The following is an 18,891-nucleotide window of genomic DNA, read 5'->3' on the forward strand; positions in this document are numbered from 1 at the left end:
TGCCTGCATGGTCCCGGACGAGGATTCAGGAAGGTTAGCGGACAGAGAAGGAAAAGGGGGGCAGCGCGCACATCATGATCCGAAACCTCTTCGCATGAAAAGCCGAGCCGTCACATCCTCAACTCCAGCTCTCATCTAACGCAAGGTAGGTCACTGAGCACCGCTGCGATGGAGGAAGAACAAGAGAGCGTGTTGGTCCGACGTGTATACATATAGCGTGAGCGTCTCACCAACCGGTTTACGCCGCGATCACCGTTAGTTTACCTGGTGTATTCAAACAGACGGTCGTCGTGCATACAGGCTACGCATTCGTGTGCGTGCCCGCGCCTCAGAGCCGCGCGTTCACCCTTATGTGTCCTCCGAATCCTAAAACAGAGAACTCCTTAACCGGATGACTTATTGATGGTTCGCGCTGATCTCAGGATGAATCGCAGCTCTTCTGACTGGATTAACACTTGTTTTTTAGGCGCTAGTAACTATAAAGTCTATAAAAGTGCGCCTCATTAATAGGTGGGTTTTTTTCTGCAATGCGGGTAGGTTTTTTTTCTTCTTCTCCATATCCTTAACGAGACAAGACTTTTTGTACGCCTGGGGCTGGGTGTGTTCCAAACAAGTCTGTTTTTGGATATCTGGGATTCAGACAAATTTCCTGTCAGGAAGGGACAAGGATATGGCCCGGTCAGCTCAACTCAATGGCTGACTCATCCAGTGCAAAGACAGGCTTTTTCCTAAGGACCCAACACAAACTGCAGCCTTCACACCCTGACCCCAAAGCCTCCTTTCTCTGTGTCATCTCTTTTATTTTTTTCCCATGAATCCACCCTGTTATTAAAACAATATAAAATGGCCATACAGATGACATTTAAGTAACTATTTTTAACTTTTGCCATCCAGCCAGATTATAATGTATTAGCTGTTAGTTTAAGGACTCAGTCTCCTACCCTTAAAGGGGTACATCACCAATTTCACATATGGTGATTCAGTTTACTTGTATCTGTGTGGTCTTGATACTTTTTAATAGAAAGCCTGCATTACAAGCTGGAGATGTGGGGTTTGTAAGATGTGGGCATTTTGGAGGCATGGAGGATCTGAACAAAGACACTTTTGTGTTGCATTGTGGGAAACATAGTTTTTTTGGGGGAGCTTTACTCGTGAGAATACATTGACCTCCTCTGACTGCCCACAACCTTTTATAAACTATTTTCATTATTAGCATCGCTCCCTTGCAAACAGGCTGCAACCTCCAGGTCTGAAAGTGCAGCCAAATGTGAAAAAGCCTTAAACCTGCATTCTCTCTAATGGCCATCAGGGGGAGTCTTCTGGTGGTGCAAAGAAGTCTGATTGTATAGAAGTCTATGAGAAAATGACCCTACTTCTCACTTGATTTATTACCTCAGTAAACATTATACACATGAGTTTATGGTCTCAATCTCTAGTTTTAAGTGTTCTTTAATACAGCATGATGTTCATTTTGTAAATTATGGTCCAACTTAGAGTAAAACCATTAAGCAGGCTATCATTAAGGTCGTGGCTGCCTTGTGATTGACAAGTTGCTGCCACGGCATGGTCCAGTCTGGGAGCTGTCTCTGTTTTCGACTTACAATCTTTCAAAGTGTTTTCAGGTGATGAAAGTTGACTGTAACCTTTTTGGTCACCTACAAATTGTTATTCAATGTTTGGACATACTCAGCTGTTCCCTCCCGTGTCACGTCTGATTGCAACAGCCAAAAACCAAGATGGCGACGGCCAAAATACCAGACTACAGGCTTTATAGTCATATTGATAGGCCACTTCTTATATACAGTCCTACAACTCTGGATAATACCGCAAAACACCAGTAGTAGAAGTATTCAGATCCTGCATTAAAATGTACTTAAAGTATCAAAAGTAAAATTATGCATAATGCTGAAAAGCTCGATTCGGAGTGCCCGTATATTATGTTGTTAGATTGTTCAGGTGGAGCTCTTATGAACTACTTTATATCATGTTGGGTTGTCTCATCTACTAGTCTAATAAACCATTTTCGCAACCCAAAGGCTGCTGACTGGTACTGAGGCTCAGAGCATTTGCTGAAGGGCCACAAGGAAATATACGATCCTGAAAAAATAGCTCAGTACTATTATTTAACATTGTAGACTATTACAGGCTGTTTTTGCAGTAATTACCTTGTGGTCCGCACCGCAATTTATCCGTAACACTCCGTCACTCCCCTAACAAAAATATAGGGATTTTGAACTGAAGTTGGTAACTTGTAAGCAAGATAACCAATCCATCATCATCACCTTTCAGCATTCAGCAGAGTGTGGCTGGGAGGTCACGAAATTGTCGCTAGAACAACAGTCCACAGTTGGGGAAAGGTTGGGAAGGTTAGCTTATCTTAACCACCATAGCTGTCAAATACATTTAATGGACTAAAAAGTCCAATTTTACAATGTTGTGGAATACAAGTATAAGCGACCATAAAGCTTATACAAAAATAGAAAAAGGCCTACTCAAGCAAAGTTCAAGTGCCTCAAATTGTACTTAAGTACAGTGCATGTAGCCTACTTATCTTACAGCAGTGTAAAACACACTATTAACATTTTTCATGGGGACTATTTATTTAAAAAGTAGTTCCAACGAAACCTGTTCTCAGCAAGGTCTGCGTATAAGAGTAACAAGATCATTCTTTCTGGAAACAGATGTTGCTGTTGGATTTTTTATTTATTTAATGAAAACATTTTTTCAATACTAGAAACAAAATTCCATTGAGATGGATATGTGCAACCTAACACAAAAACTGCTCGGATAGATACAACTAGAGCTGAGTGAGGAAAATGTTTCTTTGTCTTTCAACCGTCTGTAGACAGTTCAGTGTAAACATCCCCTGAATACATCCTGCCTGTTGTCATGGCACTGAGACGGAAGAATCAATAAAAATGTTAAATTGAACTATCAAAACTGTGATGTCTCTAAAAGCCCCCAGGCTTTCAGCTACCTATTCAACGTTACCTTGCAGCTAAACTCATTAATAATGAAAGGAAGTTTGAGTGTATGTATTCAGCTATTGACAGCACTTGACGATGTGGGCCTGTGGAGCTACAGATGATAAAAATACATTATGGTCTGGCACCTTGTAGATTTTTCATGATACCAGCATAAACTTTTGAGACATATACGGGAGATATTTGTATTTAGACATTTTTTATTGTTTCCAGCATTGAATGCATCATACTATAATCATGTTAAATATATTTCACACTGAGATGTTTTACTACAAAGATCACTGGTGCTGATAGAGAATTTTCATCGACTGGGTTAAGTTTGAATGACACTGCAGCCAATCTACTGCCAGACAGACAAAAGAAATAGGACACTTGCAGCTGTAGTCAGCACTTTACAGAAGGTGAGCACAGAGTGAGCAGAAAGCTGTATCAGGGACACGCCGCTCTTTTTCATGCTACATTTGTTAACAAAGACAGATTTGTAATAGTCTTCTAAGACAGTAATAGCTAAGTAATAGCATAATAGTCAATCAGTCATCGGGTACATTGTCAAGCCATTTTTCAATGTGCTCCTTGGAGTTTGAAGTTAACGTCCTAACAAAAGTTCTACGAAATGAGTCATTTATTTAGTCGTTTATGGGCACTGACTTTTAAATGGTTACATTTGTAATATGCATTTGTATAATGTTGGAGCTCCACTAGAGAGGGAGTCATCAGTTTGAGGAAACATTCTGTATTCACTGGTCTGTTTATCACTGAGCTATCACCAAAGAGGACATGGTGTGAATATTCAAGGTGCAAGGACTATTTGTGTTTTTGAGTCCATATTATACAAGACTAAAGCTGCATTCATAGCAACTCAGGTGTTGCGCCGATTAGCGCAGGAGAGTGTGACAATGTCGGATGGGCCATTGAAATCAGGTTGCGTTTGTCCAAAAGTTGACTCTGTTTCAATGCAGGCCACTGAATCTTTCCCGGCATCCCCTGTGGTGCCCCACTGCAATGAGTGATTAGGTGTGAATGCAGCCTAATGTCTGATTTATACTCTGCAGCTCTCTGCGAGCACTGCAAACCTTCTCTGTGACTCTGTGGAAGCTCCACGCAAGCATTTTCGCAGAAGTTTAAATGAGGTATAAGAGCGTTCTGCTCTAGGAGGCTCACAGTCAGGTACAGCGGTGCTTTGAGCTAATTGCTAACATCAACATGCTAACATGCTCACCTTGACAATGCTAACATGCTGATGTTTAGCAGGTATGTTCACAATGTTCACCTTCTTATTGTTTGGCATGTTCTCAAGCTAACATTTGCTGGGTAGCACTAAACACAGGAGAGGCTGATGGGAATGACATTAGTTTTGGTATTTGGGCATCTTTCGTCGCAACAATCGCAAGGTAAACACTAGGCTACAAATACGGCGTTCACATCACAAACCCCTGCCTACCCCTGGCATGAAGCCATGCTAGTGGCCCTGTGAGGCACAGCTGTACTTTCAGCTGAATGCTAACAGCATGTTAACATGCTCACAATGCCAGCACTAAAATGCTGATGAAGAAGGTATGTTTTGCCGTGTTCACTCTCTTAGTACAGCTTGTGAGCATGCTAACATTTGCTAATGAGCAGATATTTGGGCAAATATATATATATAGATATTTTGACCTGATGGCGGCGCCAGATGAAAAATTGAGGATTGAAGCAATTACAATTCATCTTGAGTTCATCATTTTTGTGAGTTGTTACAAACCGGAATCTCCTTTATTTACACTGTGATTGCAATATTGGTATTGTTCTTTTTTTCCTTTGCATATACTGAAAATGATATGTGTATGATATATATAATTTTCCACTTTTTTTGTTAACAGCCATCATGATTCCTGTGATGGAATTCCGGCAGTTCTCCGAACAGCAGCCAGCGTTCAGAGTCCTGAAGCCGTGGTGGGATGTGTTCACCGACTACCTGGCTGTAGTCATGCTCATGATTAGTGTCTTCGGATGCACTCTTCAGGTCAGTGACAAAGCCTCACCATGATGTCTCTACTTTGGTGAACAGGCTTCTCCTTCGTGAGTTACATAAGGTTATGTGATGGCTTGTGTCGCTTGTGTTTCCACTTTTTGACTGTAACCATTTGTTTGAACGTGAAGGGGAAAATGTAGATAATGGACACGAATGTAACTTCAGTTTAAACTGCAACATGTTTATAAGATAAAAGGAGTTGTCCTTCTATTTCTTTCAGAACATCTAGAGTGATTTAATTCACTCGAGCTCTCCGATAGAACATTACTGCCCTGCCTCGTGCATTGGCAGCAGGTCAAAAGCACTAATTCCCTGCTTTTACAACCGGGACTGTGTACAGCAAAGGAAGTATTCAGCCCAACAGGAGTTCACCAGTGGAAACATTTACCCACCCAGCCCCTTTTAGTAAACATAAGATTCCAAACTCCTGTGGCCTGGCGCTTAACTTTTCTCTCTGTGAGGAATAGGACCGTTTTTTGGCTCCTCTGTAGTGTAAATCCTGGAAATGACAACAAAACATTTTTTAGAAAAACTGTTAACAGGATATTTATCAGTGTGGGATCAGCTATTGTTTCCCACTCTCACTATAACAATGTTTAGACATGATCGAATAGTTTATAATAATTTATTCAATTATTTATGTGGCCAAGTTTACATTATAACTCAGACCATTATCAACATGCCATTTTGTGTAATTACTTCATCGTCGCACACAACATTAGAGTTAAAGGGAGAAATACAGAGAGAGATCAGCTCTTCGGAGACCCCAGCAGACCTGACTTTGCATTTCAGTCTGTGGTGTGCTGCAGCACAGCTGGATTGCCCTTAGTTTAGTTATGATGTCCTTTTGCATTCACTCTTCACAAATGAAGTGTGTTTGCACTGAACATACTGTAATAGTTTCAGATCATTTGAATCAGACAGCTTGACAAAGTGCACAAAATCTCTCTCCTTCAGTCATGTGACCATTGAATTAAAGCATCCATTTCCTGTTATTGCAGAGTGACGCAGCTGTTTTTCAACATGTACTGTACGGTAAACACTAAAGCCAGTTCTTGTTTACTGATGCCAACTTTTGGCAAATATTCAGTATGTTTTCTTGCACTCAGTACACCGGGTTTCTTAGAGAAATCAGGTTACTCAAGTAATCAGAAAACACCTGGTCAATGCAGGAAGTTGAGGTTACTTTATTTACCTTTCAGAGCTGTTCGTTGGCAGTGAGTCAATGCGTTATTGTGGATGGGAAGAAGCTTTTGCTGAAGCTGCTGTGGTGTGTTGTGAGACTTTCTTGACTGTGATGCCTTGAGTTGTATTTAGTTTCCCACCAGGTACAAATGTGTGTTCAGGGGGGTTCTAATCATGTGCCGGCCCTGGAGCAAACTAATCTGTCTTTTTTTTCTCACTCATTTTGTTTCAGGTAATGCAAGATAAAATCATATGCCTTCCTCTGAGAGTCTCGGTGAACAGAAGTGAAGTGGAATCGAAGTCACTGTTACACCTGCAATCCAATATTTCAACCGTACCAAGAGAAATGACAGGTCTAAAAACCGATCTGGATCTTCAACAGTACAGTTTCATCAATCAGATGTGTTATGAGAAGGCTCTGCACTGGTATGCCAAGTACTTCCCCTATTTGGTTCTTATACACACTCTCATTTTCATGGTGTGTAGCAACTTTTGGTTCAAATTCCCTGGCTCGAGCTCTAAAATAGAGCATTTCATCTCCATGCTTGGCAAGTGCTTCGACTCTCCCTGGACCACACGAGCTTTGTCGGAGGTGTCCGGAGAAAATCCAGAGGAAAAGGAAGATAAAAAGAGTGCTACTTCTAGGTCTAACATCGCTTTGTCTCCTGGAGAAGGAAGTCTGGAGAAGACACAGTCCCTCCGGTCGATCCCGGAGAAGATCGTAGTGGACAAGCCATCAGCAAGTGCTCTTGACAAAAAAGAGGGTGAACAAGCCAAAGCCCTTTTTGAAAAGGTGAAGAAGTTCCGTTTGCACGTTGAGGAAGGGGACATCCTCTATCTTATGTACGTTCGGCAGACAGTGTTCAAGGTGTTCAAATTCCTACTGATCATTGCTTATAATAGTTCCCTGGTGAATAAAGTGCAGAATAGAGTGCATTGCAAAGTTGAGATCCAGGACATGACGGGCTACAAAGAGTTTGATTGTAACCACACAATGGCTCATCTGTTTTCTAAGTTGTCCTACTGTTACCTGTGTTTGGTGGCCGTCTATGGCTTGACAAGCCTTTACACCTCTTACTGGCTGTTTTACCGCTCACTGAAAGAGTACTCCTTTGAGTATGTGCGACAGGAAACAGGCATCAACGACATCCCAGACGTCAAGAACGACTTTGCTTTCATGCTGCACATGATTGATCAGTATGACCCGCTGTATTCAAAGCGGTTTGCCGTTTTTCTATCCGAGGTCAGTGAGAACAAACTGAAGCAGCTCAACCTGAACCACGAGTGGACCGCGGAGAAATTGCGTCTGAGACTGCAGACTAACAGCAACAACAGACTTGAACTTCAGCTCTTCATGCTCCCTGGGTTACCCGACCCTGTCTTCGAGTTGACGGAGCTGCAGTCACTCAAGCTGGAGATCATCAACAATGTCACCATCCCTGCCTCCATCGCGCAGCTGGAAGACCTGCAGGAGTTGTCTCTTTACCAAAGCTCTTTAAAGTTACACACAACAGCTACCTCCTTCCTCAAAGAGAACCTGAAAGTGCTTCGTGTGAAATTCGATGATAACAGGGAACTTCCACACTGGATGTATGGCCTGCGCAACCTAGAGGAGCTCTATCTCACCGGGTCTCTATGCCCTGATGTCTCCAAAAATATAGTTCTTGAGTCGCTGCGGGAGATGAAGTGTCTGAAAACGCTCTCCCTCAAGAGTAATTTGACAAAGATACCCCAGTCCATAGTGGATGTCTCCAGCCATCTGCAGCGGCTGTACTTCCACAATGATGGCTCTAAACTAGTAATGCTCAACAACCTGAAAAAGATGACCAACCTGATCGAGCTGGAGCTGGTACGTTGTGATCTGGAACGCATCCCACACGCGATCTTCAGCCTAACAAATCTGCAAGAGCTTGACCTGAAAGAGAATAACCTTCGCTCAATAGAGGAGATCATCAGCTTCCAACATCTTCGAAAACTCATTTGCCTCAAACTTTGGTACAATGGCATCATGTATATCCCAGAGCACATCAAGAAGCTCAGCTACCTAGAGCGCCTCTACTTCAGCCACAACAAGATTGAGATATTGCCTTCGCACCTGTTCTTGTGCAACAAGCTGCGCTACCTGGACCTGTCCAACAATGACATCCGGTTCATCCCTCCAGAGATTGGAGTCCTTCAGAGTCTACAGTATTTCTCTGTCACCTGTAACAAAATCGAAAGTCTACCAGATGAGCTGTTCTTTTGCAAAAAGCTCAAAACGCTAAAGCTTGGCAAGAACTCGCTGTCCATACTCTCGCCAAAGATTTCCTACTTAGCTCAACTGACATACTTGGACCTCAAATGCAACCACTTTGAGATTCTGCCACAAGAGCTTGGTTGCTGTCGTGCTTTGAAGCGCAGTGGCCTTATAGTGGAAGAGACACTATTTGAAACTCTGCCTTCTGATGTCAGGGACCAAATGAAGGCTGAGTAAGATGCCTTATTGTTGCCACAGTGCCTGCTGTCTACCAATTCAAAGCATTCATTTTGTATGAACTCATTACCATCTTTACACTACTGTTAAGTTATTTTTCTTGTTTCCTTGACAGAGGGAAAAATGACTAATTCATATATTGTCACATAGCTCGTGGCTGCAACGGGTGTGCTTGTTTTGTTTTTTGACATATTATCCAACCAAAAATTCTTCTTAAAGGAATAGTTCTTGCTGAGAGTTAGCTGCTTTGCACAAAGACCCGCCAGCACTTCTGAAGCCAACTAATTAACACGTCATAGCTTGTTTGTTTTATCTGCACAAAAAAGTAAATGTAAAAAGGACAAGACGTGGTTTTATGGGGAGTAACATGCTGGACTATGCTTTGGCTTGATGCAGTTCGTGGAGTCTCTTAATTAGGGATGTGTGATGAAAAATACTTTTAATTAGATACGACTTTTTCTTACAATTGTAACGATGCCAATACCAATTACCTTACACTTTAAACACCTTAAACTAATCATCTCTTAAATGGGAATGTGATTTTTTCAAAATAATGGAAAAATGTATTACAAAAACAAATAGGAAAACTACACTGAAAAATGTTTCTCCTTAGCGCAAAAAAATATAGACCAGTATTTTACATAAATACTATGATTAAATAACAATAACTTTCAGGTTATGTTGTCTTTAAATGTGCACTATTATTGCACAAATAGTGTATCTTGCTGTATTTTTATCTGCAGGCGAAAAGTAGCACCGCATCACGCTACTTTTCCTTTCTGAAAAAGAATGCAAAAACATTATCCAAAAGTGATGAAGACATTTGGAAGTGATGTCGCCATCCACGTTGACATTTATTTATCTATACATCAATATTTTTTTGAAGGAATCGACACTAAATGAGTAGCTTGTAAGTATCAAAGTAGCAATATCACAGTATCAAGCTGCACATTCCCACTCCTAAGTAGTGAGATTTTTGAGGTGCTGGTAGGAAGATATTTTTGAATCATTAGACAGAACCAGGTCAGCTACTTCCCTCTGTTTCAAATAGTTCTGCTTAGCTAGCTGTCCCCTGGCTGTAGCTTCACAAATAGCCTGCAGACATGAGTGATATTGATCTTCTCATCTTACTCTTGGCAAGAAAGCGAATCAGGCTTTCCCCCCAAATTATGTTTAAAAACACATTTCCTGTCACTGCTACAATAAATAGTTTGATGACTGAATGTAAATCTTATCGCAGACCTCACTGAGGCTGTGTTTAAGGCCAGTAGCCTTAAGTATGCTGTATTGTATATATCTACTGTTGCCCTTATACAGTCTTTTATTTTCTTCAGGACACTGTTAGTTCTCATGAACCAGGCCAGATGCACAAAAAAACAAAGGGTATATTTCACATATGTAGGCCTTCATGTACAATCTTGGCTGAACTATTCTGTATCTGAAAGATGCCAATTTAAAGTGCATTAAACTTAAAGGACTTGTCACACTGGTGTTTTCCTTCGGCTCTTGAAATGTGCACAAGAAGTGCACCATTACAAAAACATTTTATTAGAAACTGTATTCTTATGTTGTTAACCATTCAAAATGTATATATTTGTAAATGTCACAGTTTAGGTTATCAATTCTTAAAGATATAACAGCACAAAACTCCTAATAACATCTATTTATGACAAGATATCGGAACAGGGTCACTGCACATTGCATGTCCCCAATTGTGTTGTGGGATTAGATGCTACTTGCTGGTGAGGATTAATAAGGCAAAGAAGATTAGGCTATTATAATGTGCAAATTATGTTTTCTAGAAGTGTCTAGAACAAAACAAATTCGAAGTTATGGGGGGGGGGGGGGGGGGTGGGATGCGAAAACAGCTTGTGGCTGCAATAGGACCAGTCCGAGAATAAATATATAAACTGAATCTGTATTTACCAAATGCATTGTATATGAAGAAGGAAAGTAAAAATAGGGGAACATATATATTTGCAAATAATGACTGAACTTACAAGGGAAGTTGGGCTCTGCAAAATATGTGAAATGTATTATTCTTAATTAATTAATTTTATTTGTATTCATTTTTACAGGGTCAACACACATTGGTCAACATTTCTGTTACTCTACTGGTGTCCCTTAGGCGGGAATTGTGTGCAAATATACCAAAAACAAAAAAGAAAGGTTTGGATCATATAACTACCCTTGTGACATTGTGCAAAGACAAATGAGACCTGCATGGAAATACAGTTGTCTGTCTCAGTTGACAAACAAGGCTTTCTCCCTTATAAATGTAATTACATTTTATTAAACATACTGATCTACTTGTATTTTGGGTGTTTCCTCTGGTGAAGTATTTTTAGAATAACAAAACAAAGCTGTGATATAACTTTAAATTACACCCCTTGCACTTTTACGACAGTCCCTAACGTCAGAGGGTCATCTCCACTGCTACTGTCAATCCGTGCGAGGTATTTCGAAACGCCATATGCTGTTCACCGGCTTCTGGTGCGGAAAAAAAACAACAACAACACGTGTGCAACATCAGGATATATTTATCCTGTCGCTAATTGATGGTCCCGGTGAAACGTATCGAGGAGCAGCGATCTCGGCGAGCGTGTGAATAACATCAAGCCGGCTACACTTGCAGCAGCTGGTGCTGCCGTGCCGCTGGGTCGCCAGTCGGAGGCAGAGGACCCGACCATCTGAAGCAGAGTGGGGGGGTAGTCAGCTAAGCAGCTTACAGCCAGCAGGCCGACGGTTGAACTGGTGCAAGGAATGGACGGCTTCATCATCGCGGCGAAACATGGCGTGTAGAAAGACATAACTGGACCAGACCTCCTGAAGGTGCGTATCTGTGCGTCTTGAGTGCCGCTCCACATTTAGGTTATTCTAGGTCTACAAATGTAACCGCTGCGCTCTGGCCCCGTTATGTTTGCGGGTTATATAGCGTGGGGGGGGGGGGGGGTTGGCTACAGCCATATAAATGAGCCATGTAATGTGAACGCGTCGTGATTCTCTCTAGCGAAACTCCAGATATCAATGGTGCGTTTATGGCTTCACGGACATCAGGGTCACCTCTTGTTTTGTGTCCGTGGATTCGTCTTGCTGCTGTAGCCGGTGTCACCCTGCTCGGCAGCCCCGTTGCAAATACTGACCTTCATGCTTTCAACACAGACAATATAATATGGACAAAGCCGTAGTGGTACAGGAATCATGTCATGTTTTTTGAGAATATATTGTGTGTGTGTGTGTGTGTGTGTGTATGTGTATATGTATATATATATAATGTGTGTGTATATATATATACACACACATTATATATATATATATAATGTATTCACAACAATCTGTTCCCTCTCTATCTGGACAATGTGGCCTTGGCTAAAACTGTACACAACCAGTGAATGTTTCCAGACCTCTGTGTCACATTGGCTCATACTTACTGACAGGAAGTATCATTTCTACCGAGTGTGATATACAAGTGACCAGAAAAACAGAAACACCTTTACAGTGAAATACAGCTAATGCCATTTCACTACAAAATGTGGAAAATGAAACATTAGAAACACATTGGAGTTCAGAGTGCCCCAATAGAACATATAGTAATCACCACCTCTCTGTCACTTTGAACAATTTGAGAGTCTTAAAAAGCATGAATTTATTACGAGGTGGTTGTATTGGATTTCATTGGATTGCAGAGCCTTTCTCTTTTTGGTTTCTCTTTTCTGGTCAGTAAGTGTATCTCACATGAACAGGACCAATAAACAAGTCACTTCAGGATGTAAACAGGATTATGACCAGACATAAACTATGTCCAGCAGCCTGGATATGTTCATCACCATGTAAAATCGTTCATAAATACAGTATATCTATATGAATATATTCATCACTAAACTGAAACCTTTTTTACTGAAAACAATGACAATTCTGTAAAGTTTTATGATATTTACCACTTTGTCACAGATTCAAGGGCAGATTTCTACATGGAGATTATAGATATTAAATAGGCAGCCACAACACTTTATTCGTTATACTCTCTGCGAGGGCGGCAGTACCTGTACAACTGTCAAATTACAAACAAAAGTATGTGAAATTACAAAAACAAATCGACTGAAGAGAATCTTTTATTATGTATACTTTTGTAGTGAGAGAAATCAAGCATGCTATTAATTCATATTTTCTGTTGCAGGAATGTTCACCCTCACAGAAGTAGCCTCTCTGAATGACATCCAGCCAACATATCGAATACTGAAACCATGGTGGGATGTCTTCATGGATTACCTTGGTATTGTCATGTTGATGTTGGCCATATTTTCTGGAACAATGCAGTTAACTAAAGACCAAGTGGTTTGTCTTCCCATTCTGGAGCAAACTCCAGAGGGGGCTGGAGGCTTCTTAGGACCCCAACCAGCAGAGACAGCTGATAGATTATGGAACAAAGAAAGCGCCATTGGAGAGCAAGCCGCTCCTTTAATGGCTAAAAGGCCTCCTGTTAGCATCGGCCCCACAATTCCCTTCCCCCAATCGGGTACTTTTGGGCAGCCGCAGCCTACAGGCGTCAGGACCAAGCTGGATTTTCAGCAGTATGTTTTTGTCAACCAGATGTGCTACCATGTCGCCCTCCCTTGGTATTCCAAATATTTCCCATACCTCGCTCTAATCCACACTATTGTATTAATGGTCAGTAGCAACTTCTGGTTCAAGTACCCAAAGACAAGTTCCAAAATCGAACATTTTGTTTCCATCCTGGGAAAATGTTTTGAATCGCCTTGGACGACCAAAGCTCTGTCCGAGACAGCGTGCGAGGACTCTGAGGAGAACAAGCAGAGACTGGCTGGTGCCTCCTCCCTCCTGAAGCATCTGTCCACAAGCAGCGAGGAGGGGAGTCCAAACCAGTCCGCCCCAATGCTGACAAAATCCGGGGTCACATTTTCTGCTGAGAAGCTTGTGAGTGAAGTTCCCGCCATGACCATACTGGACAAGAAAGACGGCGAGCAAGCAAAAGCCCTGTTTGAAAAAGTTCGCAAATTCCGTGCCCACGTGGAAGACAGCGACTTGATTTACAGGCTGTATGCCATTCAGACAGTCATCAAAACTGTCAAATTCATCTTGATCCTGTGCTACACGATGACTTTTGTTGCCTCTATAGATTTCGACCACGTGTGTGAGCCTGAAATAAAGCATTTGACTGGATACAGCAAGTTCCATTGCACGCACAACATGGCATTCATGACAAAGAAACTCATTGTTAGTTATATTGCTCTCATATGCGTTTATGGCGTAATCTGTATATACACGCTGTTCTGGCTTTTTCGGAGACCTCTTAAGGAGTATTCTTTTGAAAAAGTCAGAGAGGAGAGCAGCTTCAGTGACATTCCAGATGTTAAGAATGACTTTGCGTTCCTCCTCCACATGGTGGATCAGTACGACCAGCTGTATTCAAAGCGGTTTGCCGTGTTTCTCTCTGAGGTGAGTGAGAACAAACTTCGGGAGATCAGCCTGAACCACGAGTGGACCTTTGAGAAGTTGTGGCAGCATGTGACGCGCAATCTTCAAGAGAAGTTGGAGCTCCATCTTTTTATGCTCTCCGGAGTGCCAGATGCTGTGTTTGATCTCACTGATCTGGAAATCCTTAAATTAGAATTAATCCCAGAGGCCAGAATAACAGCTAAAATCACACAAATGATAAACCTCCAGGAGCTGCACTTCTACCACTGTCCGGCCAAAGTTGAACAGACTGCGTTCATCTTTCTTCGTGATCACCTCCGGTGCCTTCATGTCAAATTTACAGATGTCGCTGAGATTCCTAGCTGGGTATACTTGTTGAAGAATTTAAGGGAACTGTACTTGGTTGGTAACCTGAACTCTGAAAACAACAAAATGATCGGACTCGAGTCTCTGCGAGACCTCAGGCACTTGAACATTCTGCACCTCAAAAGCAACCTCACAAAGATCCCGACAAACATAACGGATCTGTCTCCGCATCTCATCAAGTTGGTCATTCATAACGACGGTACGAAGCTCCTAGTTCTGAATAGTTTGAAGAAAATAATGAATCTGGCCGAACTGGAGCTTCTCAACTGTGAGCTGGAGCGCATCCCCCATGCTATTTTCAGTTTGAACAATCTTCAGGAACTGGATCTGAAATCCAACAACATTCGTACAATAGAGGAGATCATCAGCTTCCAGCACCTCAAGAGACTGTCGTGCCTCAAACTTTGGCACAACAAGATCATCACCATTCCATTGTCGATTAGCCATGTCAAAAGCCTCGAGTCGCTCTATCTCTCACACAACAAGCTGGAGTCTCTACCGTCATCGTTATTTACCCTTCTCAAGTTAAGGTACCTCGATGTCAGCCACAACTCCATAGTGGTAATACCGCCGGAGGCTGGCTTTCTGCAGAACCTCCAACATTTCGCCATTACAGGCAACAAAGTCGAGGTAGTTCCTAAGCAGCTGCTCAAGTGCAACAAACTGAGGACCTTATGTCTCGGTCACAACTGTATCTCCTCCATTCCAGAGAAGATTTGCCAACTCTCGCAGCTGACCCACCTGGAATTGAAAGGCAACTGTCTGGATCGTCTCCCGGCTCAGCTCGGTCAGTGCGGCCTCCTGCGCCGGGGCTGCCTGATAGTGGAGGATCATCTGTTTGACTCGCTCCCCATGGAGGTCAAAGAGAGCATCAATCAGGAATCGAGTGTTTCTTTTCCAAACGGTTGCAAGTGTCTAAGTGATGGACGGTAGTCACAACCTTCGTGGCATTTCATCTTAGAAGTCTTTTTATTTTATCATTCGAAAAAGTTGTTCAGGGTACTGTATTGGTACGCTTCGTGATGTTTTAGCAACTTATAACATACCACAGCACACACAAGGAGGGTACCACTGGATACATTTTAGCTGAATGATCATGGCTTGTGTCATGTCTATATATATTTATACTCTTTCTTTTTAAATCACTCTGCTTATATTTTGTACCTTTCTTACACAAAAATACCTACAGTGGACATTTGTATCATTTTAAAACGATCCCTTTTTTATTTTTTTGATTTATTTTCCTCACAGGGACTAGATCGGCCTACACTTGATTGACATCAATGTAGAGGCCCGATTCACTCAAATTACAAAGAAAATCTCACTCTCCTTTAATGGTATGCAAATAGTTTTGAAATCTCTGCCTCCCCTCAAATAAGATGGATGTAGGTATAGAATTTGATCCGTGGCGCTCACGGCAATAGAATATTGTATTCCACAAAAACGCAACAGTGACATTTCTTTCCAGTAGCATTGTCCCAATTACCCTGAATATGACCTTGCAGTTTTCTATTACACCTACGTTTTTAGCAAAGAAGTGTTCTTAGTGAAACTTGTTTACAGCCAGTGTGTTGAGTATCCAGAGTGCCTGGGACATTGCTTCTGGAAGGAGACATTCCATTCCCCTCTAACTGTATTGGGATGGAGGCAGACATCTCAGGTATGGATATCTCAAAACTTCAACTAATAAAACACAAACTATCTGCATGGACGGATAATAATAAGTGAGCAATGTTATTTTTTGTTATTTGGGTGAATTGACCCTTTTAGAAAAAGAAAATCAATTTAATTAAGGTCTAATTGCCAGCTTCTCCTGTATGTCTGTATACAGGCAGACAACTGAGCAAACTCTCTGCTGAGGCAGACAGCAAAGAGGGTGGTTTGTATGCTCCAGAAAAAAAGATAGAATCTTAAATTAAGATTACTACTACAGTACAGCTTCCAAGGTGTTTTACACTACCACTACAGTATAGACCACAAACAGTGAAATATGCTGCACAAACAAAGTGAAGAACTGTGTTTGTATGACCTAGTATCATGATCCTCATCCATTCCAATTTGAATATACTTGTAATATATTGAATGCACCACAATGATGGCGGCTTCCATCTGATCCTTTTCTCTACTTGTTGAAAAGTCTTGAAACGTGCCATTATTTTTGATAGAGTTGATTTATTTTCTTCAAAGGAGTAGGCAGTAAATTGTTTCCTTTCTTGTGTACAGCCAACCCGCCCCAATGACGTTTCTTATTTGTTGTACTTTTTGCTAACGTTTAAGGGGAGACGCCCGGGGGGAATAGATCAAACATTTTAATAGATATCGCTATGAAACTTCCCCAGCTGATTACTGATATAAAGAGTGTATTTTTTTATGTATTACAAATTGTTTTTAAATGTTGTGTTTAAATATACAAATGAGGCATTATCTAATTGTAACGTTTGATGAATTTAAGAGAAATACACAGATACCAAGTGGTGGTCTACAAAGTAGTTAAATGAATACCTACACGTGTACTCTGTATGTTTAAAAAAATAAATAAAATCTTGTTGTAGAAAAAAGATGTTATAGGAGCCATAAAACCCCAAATCTCAAAATTGAATAGTCCATGATGAAAAATGATGTTTTTGCCTGGGTGGAATCGCTTTAACTACGTTTCATTCTTGTAAACAGTGTATTTAACATGTATTTTGTGTGTTCTTTGTATGTATTCATGATCTCATTGTCTATTATCTGTTCTTCTCTCTGCACAGCACTTTGTAAACCTGGTTTTAAAATGTGCTACATGAATAAAATAATGACTTATTACACTGATATTATTACTGTTACTCAAAACAAACCCAAATTTCTCTGCAAAGGTGGTTTCGCACCAAAGAAACATATTTAGAATTATTCTAAATAATTGCAGAGTTAAACCTTGATGCCTGAATTAAAACCGTATCAAATTTTTTCTTTTTATTAATTTATTCATTGTTGAACAACAGCGTACAATATGTTCTCCTCACTTAGCATATGACAACTGACTGTGTAATCAGGCACAGTCTGATTACACAGATTTGCAATCCCAAATTGCAAGTCAGTTGTGGGTTATATTCATTCATTCACACGTTACAGCAGCGGTCGTTGCCGTCACACCTGAGTGCGCCTTTCTCGTTCTACATAATACTTACGAAGGACAGCATCTCTTTTGGCTCATATGTGTATGATGACTGTGTTGACTTTCACAAAATATGTTCAATTCACTTTCTTACCGATTATGCGGGGCAATCTGTGTGGGGACGAGTTGCGAGCATATGATCATTGAGGGAGATCTACAAATTTCACTGGAATAAATTATTACTGTAAATAGTTTTTAGGACTATAATGTTGATTTTTTGTTTGTTTTTAAGATGCAGAGCTCCAAACAAATGTACAAGCACATAACATGTTTTGGCTGTTCAGTGTGGGCTTGTGATTCAGATGTGACCATTTTCCTACAATTTCCCACGCTGTATCCCACTAACGTCCATTACTAGTTGGGGTTAAAATGTGTGACTCAAACTCAGGAAAAATTGCAGCAGGAATTTTCCCAGAGGTTCTTCTAAACTTGATGTTATTATGAAAAGCTGTGGATGTGACACTTGAGGGCCTTTATGTCTAACTGAAAACATTTCTTAGATAATGTTGCCCTCTGGTGGATATAAACAGTTACTACATTTCATAACAGAATCATTTTTGCTGCTGCTTTGAATCGTAGTTAACTGTAAGTGAGATTAATAAGGGGGGATTTGTGGGTATTTATATGCACAGTTAAAAGAAAAAGACTGCTACTCACACAAACATCATACCTATGTATTTAGAGATTCCAGATCCACCATGAATTGCAAAACAATAATTTACTTGATTCAATATCAGCTGACTCTAAAATATTAAGAACATTTTTTAAATCACATTGCAAATCACATATCAGTAGAAACATGGTAATCTGACATAGAAACATGGTAATCTGACATAGAAACATGGTAATCTGACATGGTTAACATAATGCAATAAAACTGTACTGTAACACCATGCAAGAGGCTTGAAATCTTACTCCAGCAGTCCAAACACATGCAAGTCGGTGAACCGGAGACCTTCAACTTCACATATATTTGAATACAATACGTTGGATGGATGTATGACAGTCGGTGATCTCAAGGTATTGAAATGCATGCACATTTGGCATTACCTCTTGTTGAAAACTGTCTTTTCAAGTAGTTGTTTCTGTCAGTACGGTACACTAATTGTGGTCCTGTACAACAGGTTAAAGTATGGGAGGTAAAGAATGACATCAAATATATATTCTTAAAATGTGTTAATCACTTAACCAATTACAATCAACCACTATAAATAAAAATAGTTTATAGCAGAACAGAATGCAGGTGCATGCAGATATAAGGACTTTTTAAGTGTTTAATATT

The 18,891-nt window shown here is 40.8% G+C and overlaps 2 protein-coding genes across 2 annotated transcripts; both read left to right on the forward strand.

Moving 5' to 3' along the window:
- The first annotated feature begins 82 nt into the window (after positions 1–82).
- Positions 83–8,832, forward strand: lrrc8c (leucine rich repeat containing 8 VRAC subunit C). Its single transcript, XM_079267724.1, has 3 exons — positions 83–145; positions 4,844–4,986; positions 6,413–8,832. The coding sequence occupies exons 2-3, from the start codon at positions 4,849–4,851 to the stop codon at positions 8,651–8,653; spliced, it is 2,379 nt and encodes a 792-aa protein (XP_079123850.1). The 5' UTR covers positions 83–145; positions 4,844–4,848; the 3' UTR covers positions 8,654–8,832.
- Positions 8,833–11,390: 2,558 nt separating this feature from the next.
- On the forward strand, positions 11,391–15,388 carry lrrc8db (leucine rich repeat containing 8 VRAC subunit Db; the record flags this gene model as incomplete). The annotated part of the gene is made up of 2 exons (XM_079267723.1): positions 11,391–11,485; positions 12,831–15,388. The coding sequence occupies exon 2, from the start codon at positions 12,833–12,835 to the stop codon at positions 15,386–15,388; it is 2,556 nt and encodes an 851-aa protein (XP_079123849.1). The 5' UTR covers positions 11,391–11,485; positions 12,831–12,832.
- Between the last annotated feature and the right edge of the window lie 3,503 nt (positions 15,389–18,891).

This window comes from Melanostigma gelatinosum (genome assembly GCF_949748355.1).
Source record: "Melanostigma gelatinosum genome assembly, chromosome: 4".
NCBI classification, from domain to species: domain Eukaryota; kingdom Metazoa; phylum Chordata; class Actinopteri; order Perciformes; family Zoarcidae; genus Melanostigma; species Melanostigma gelatinosum.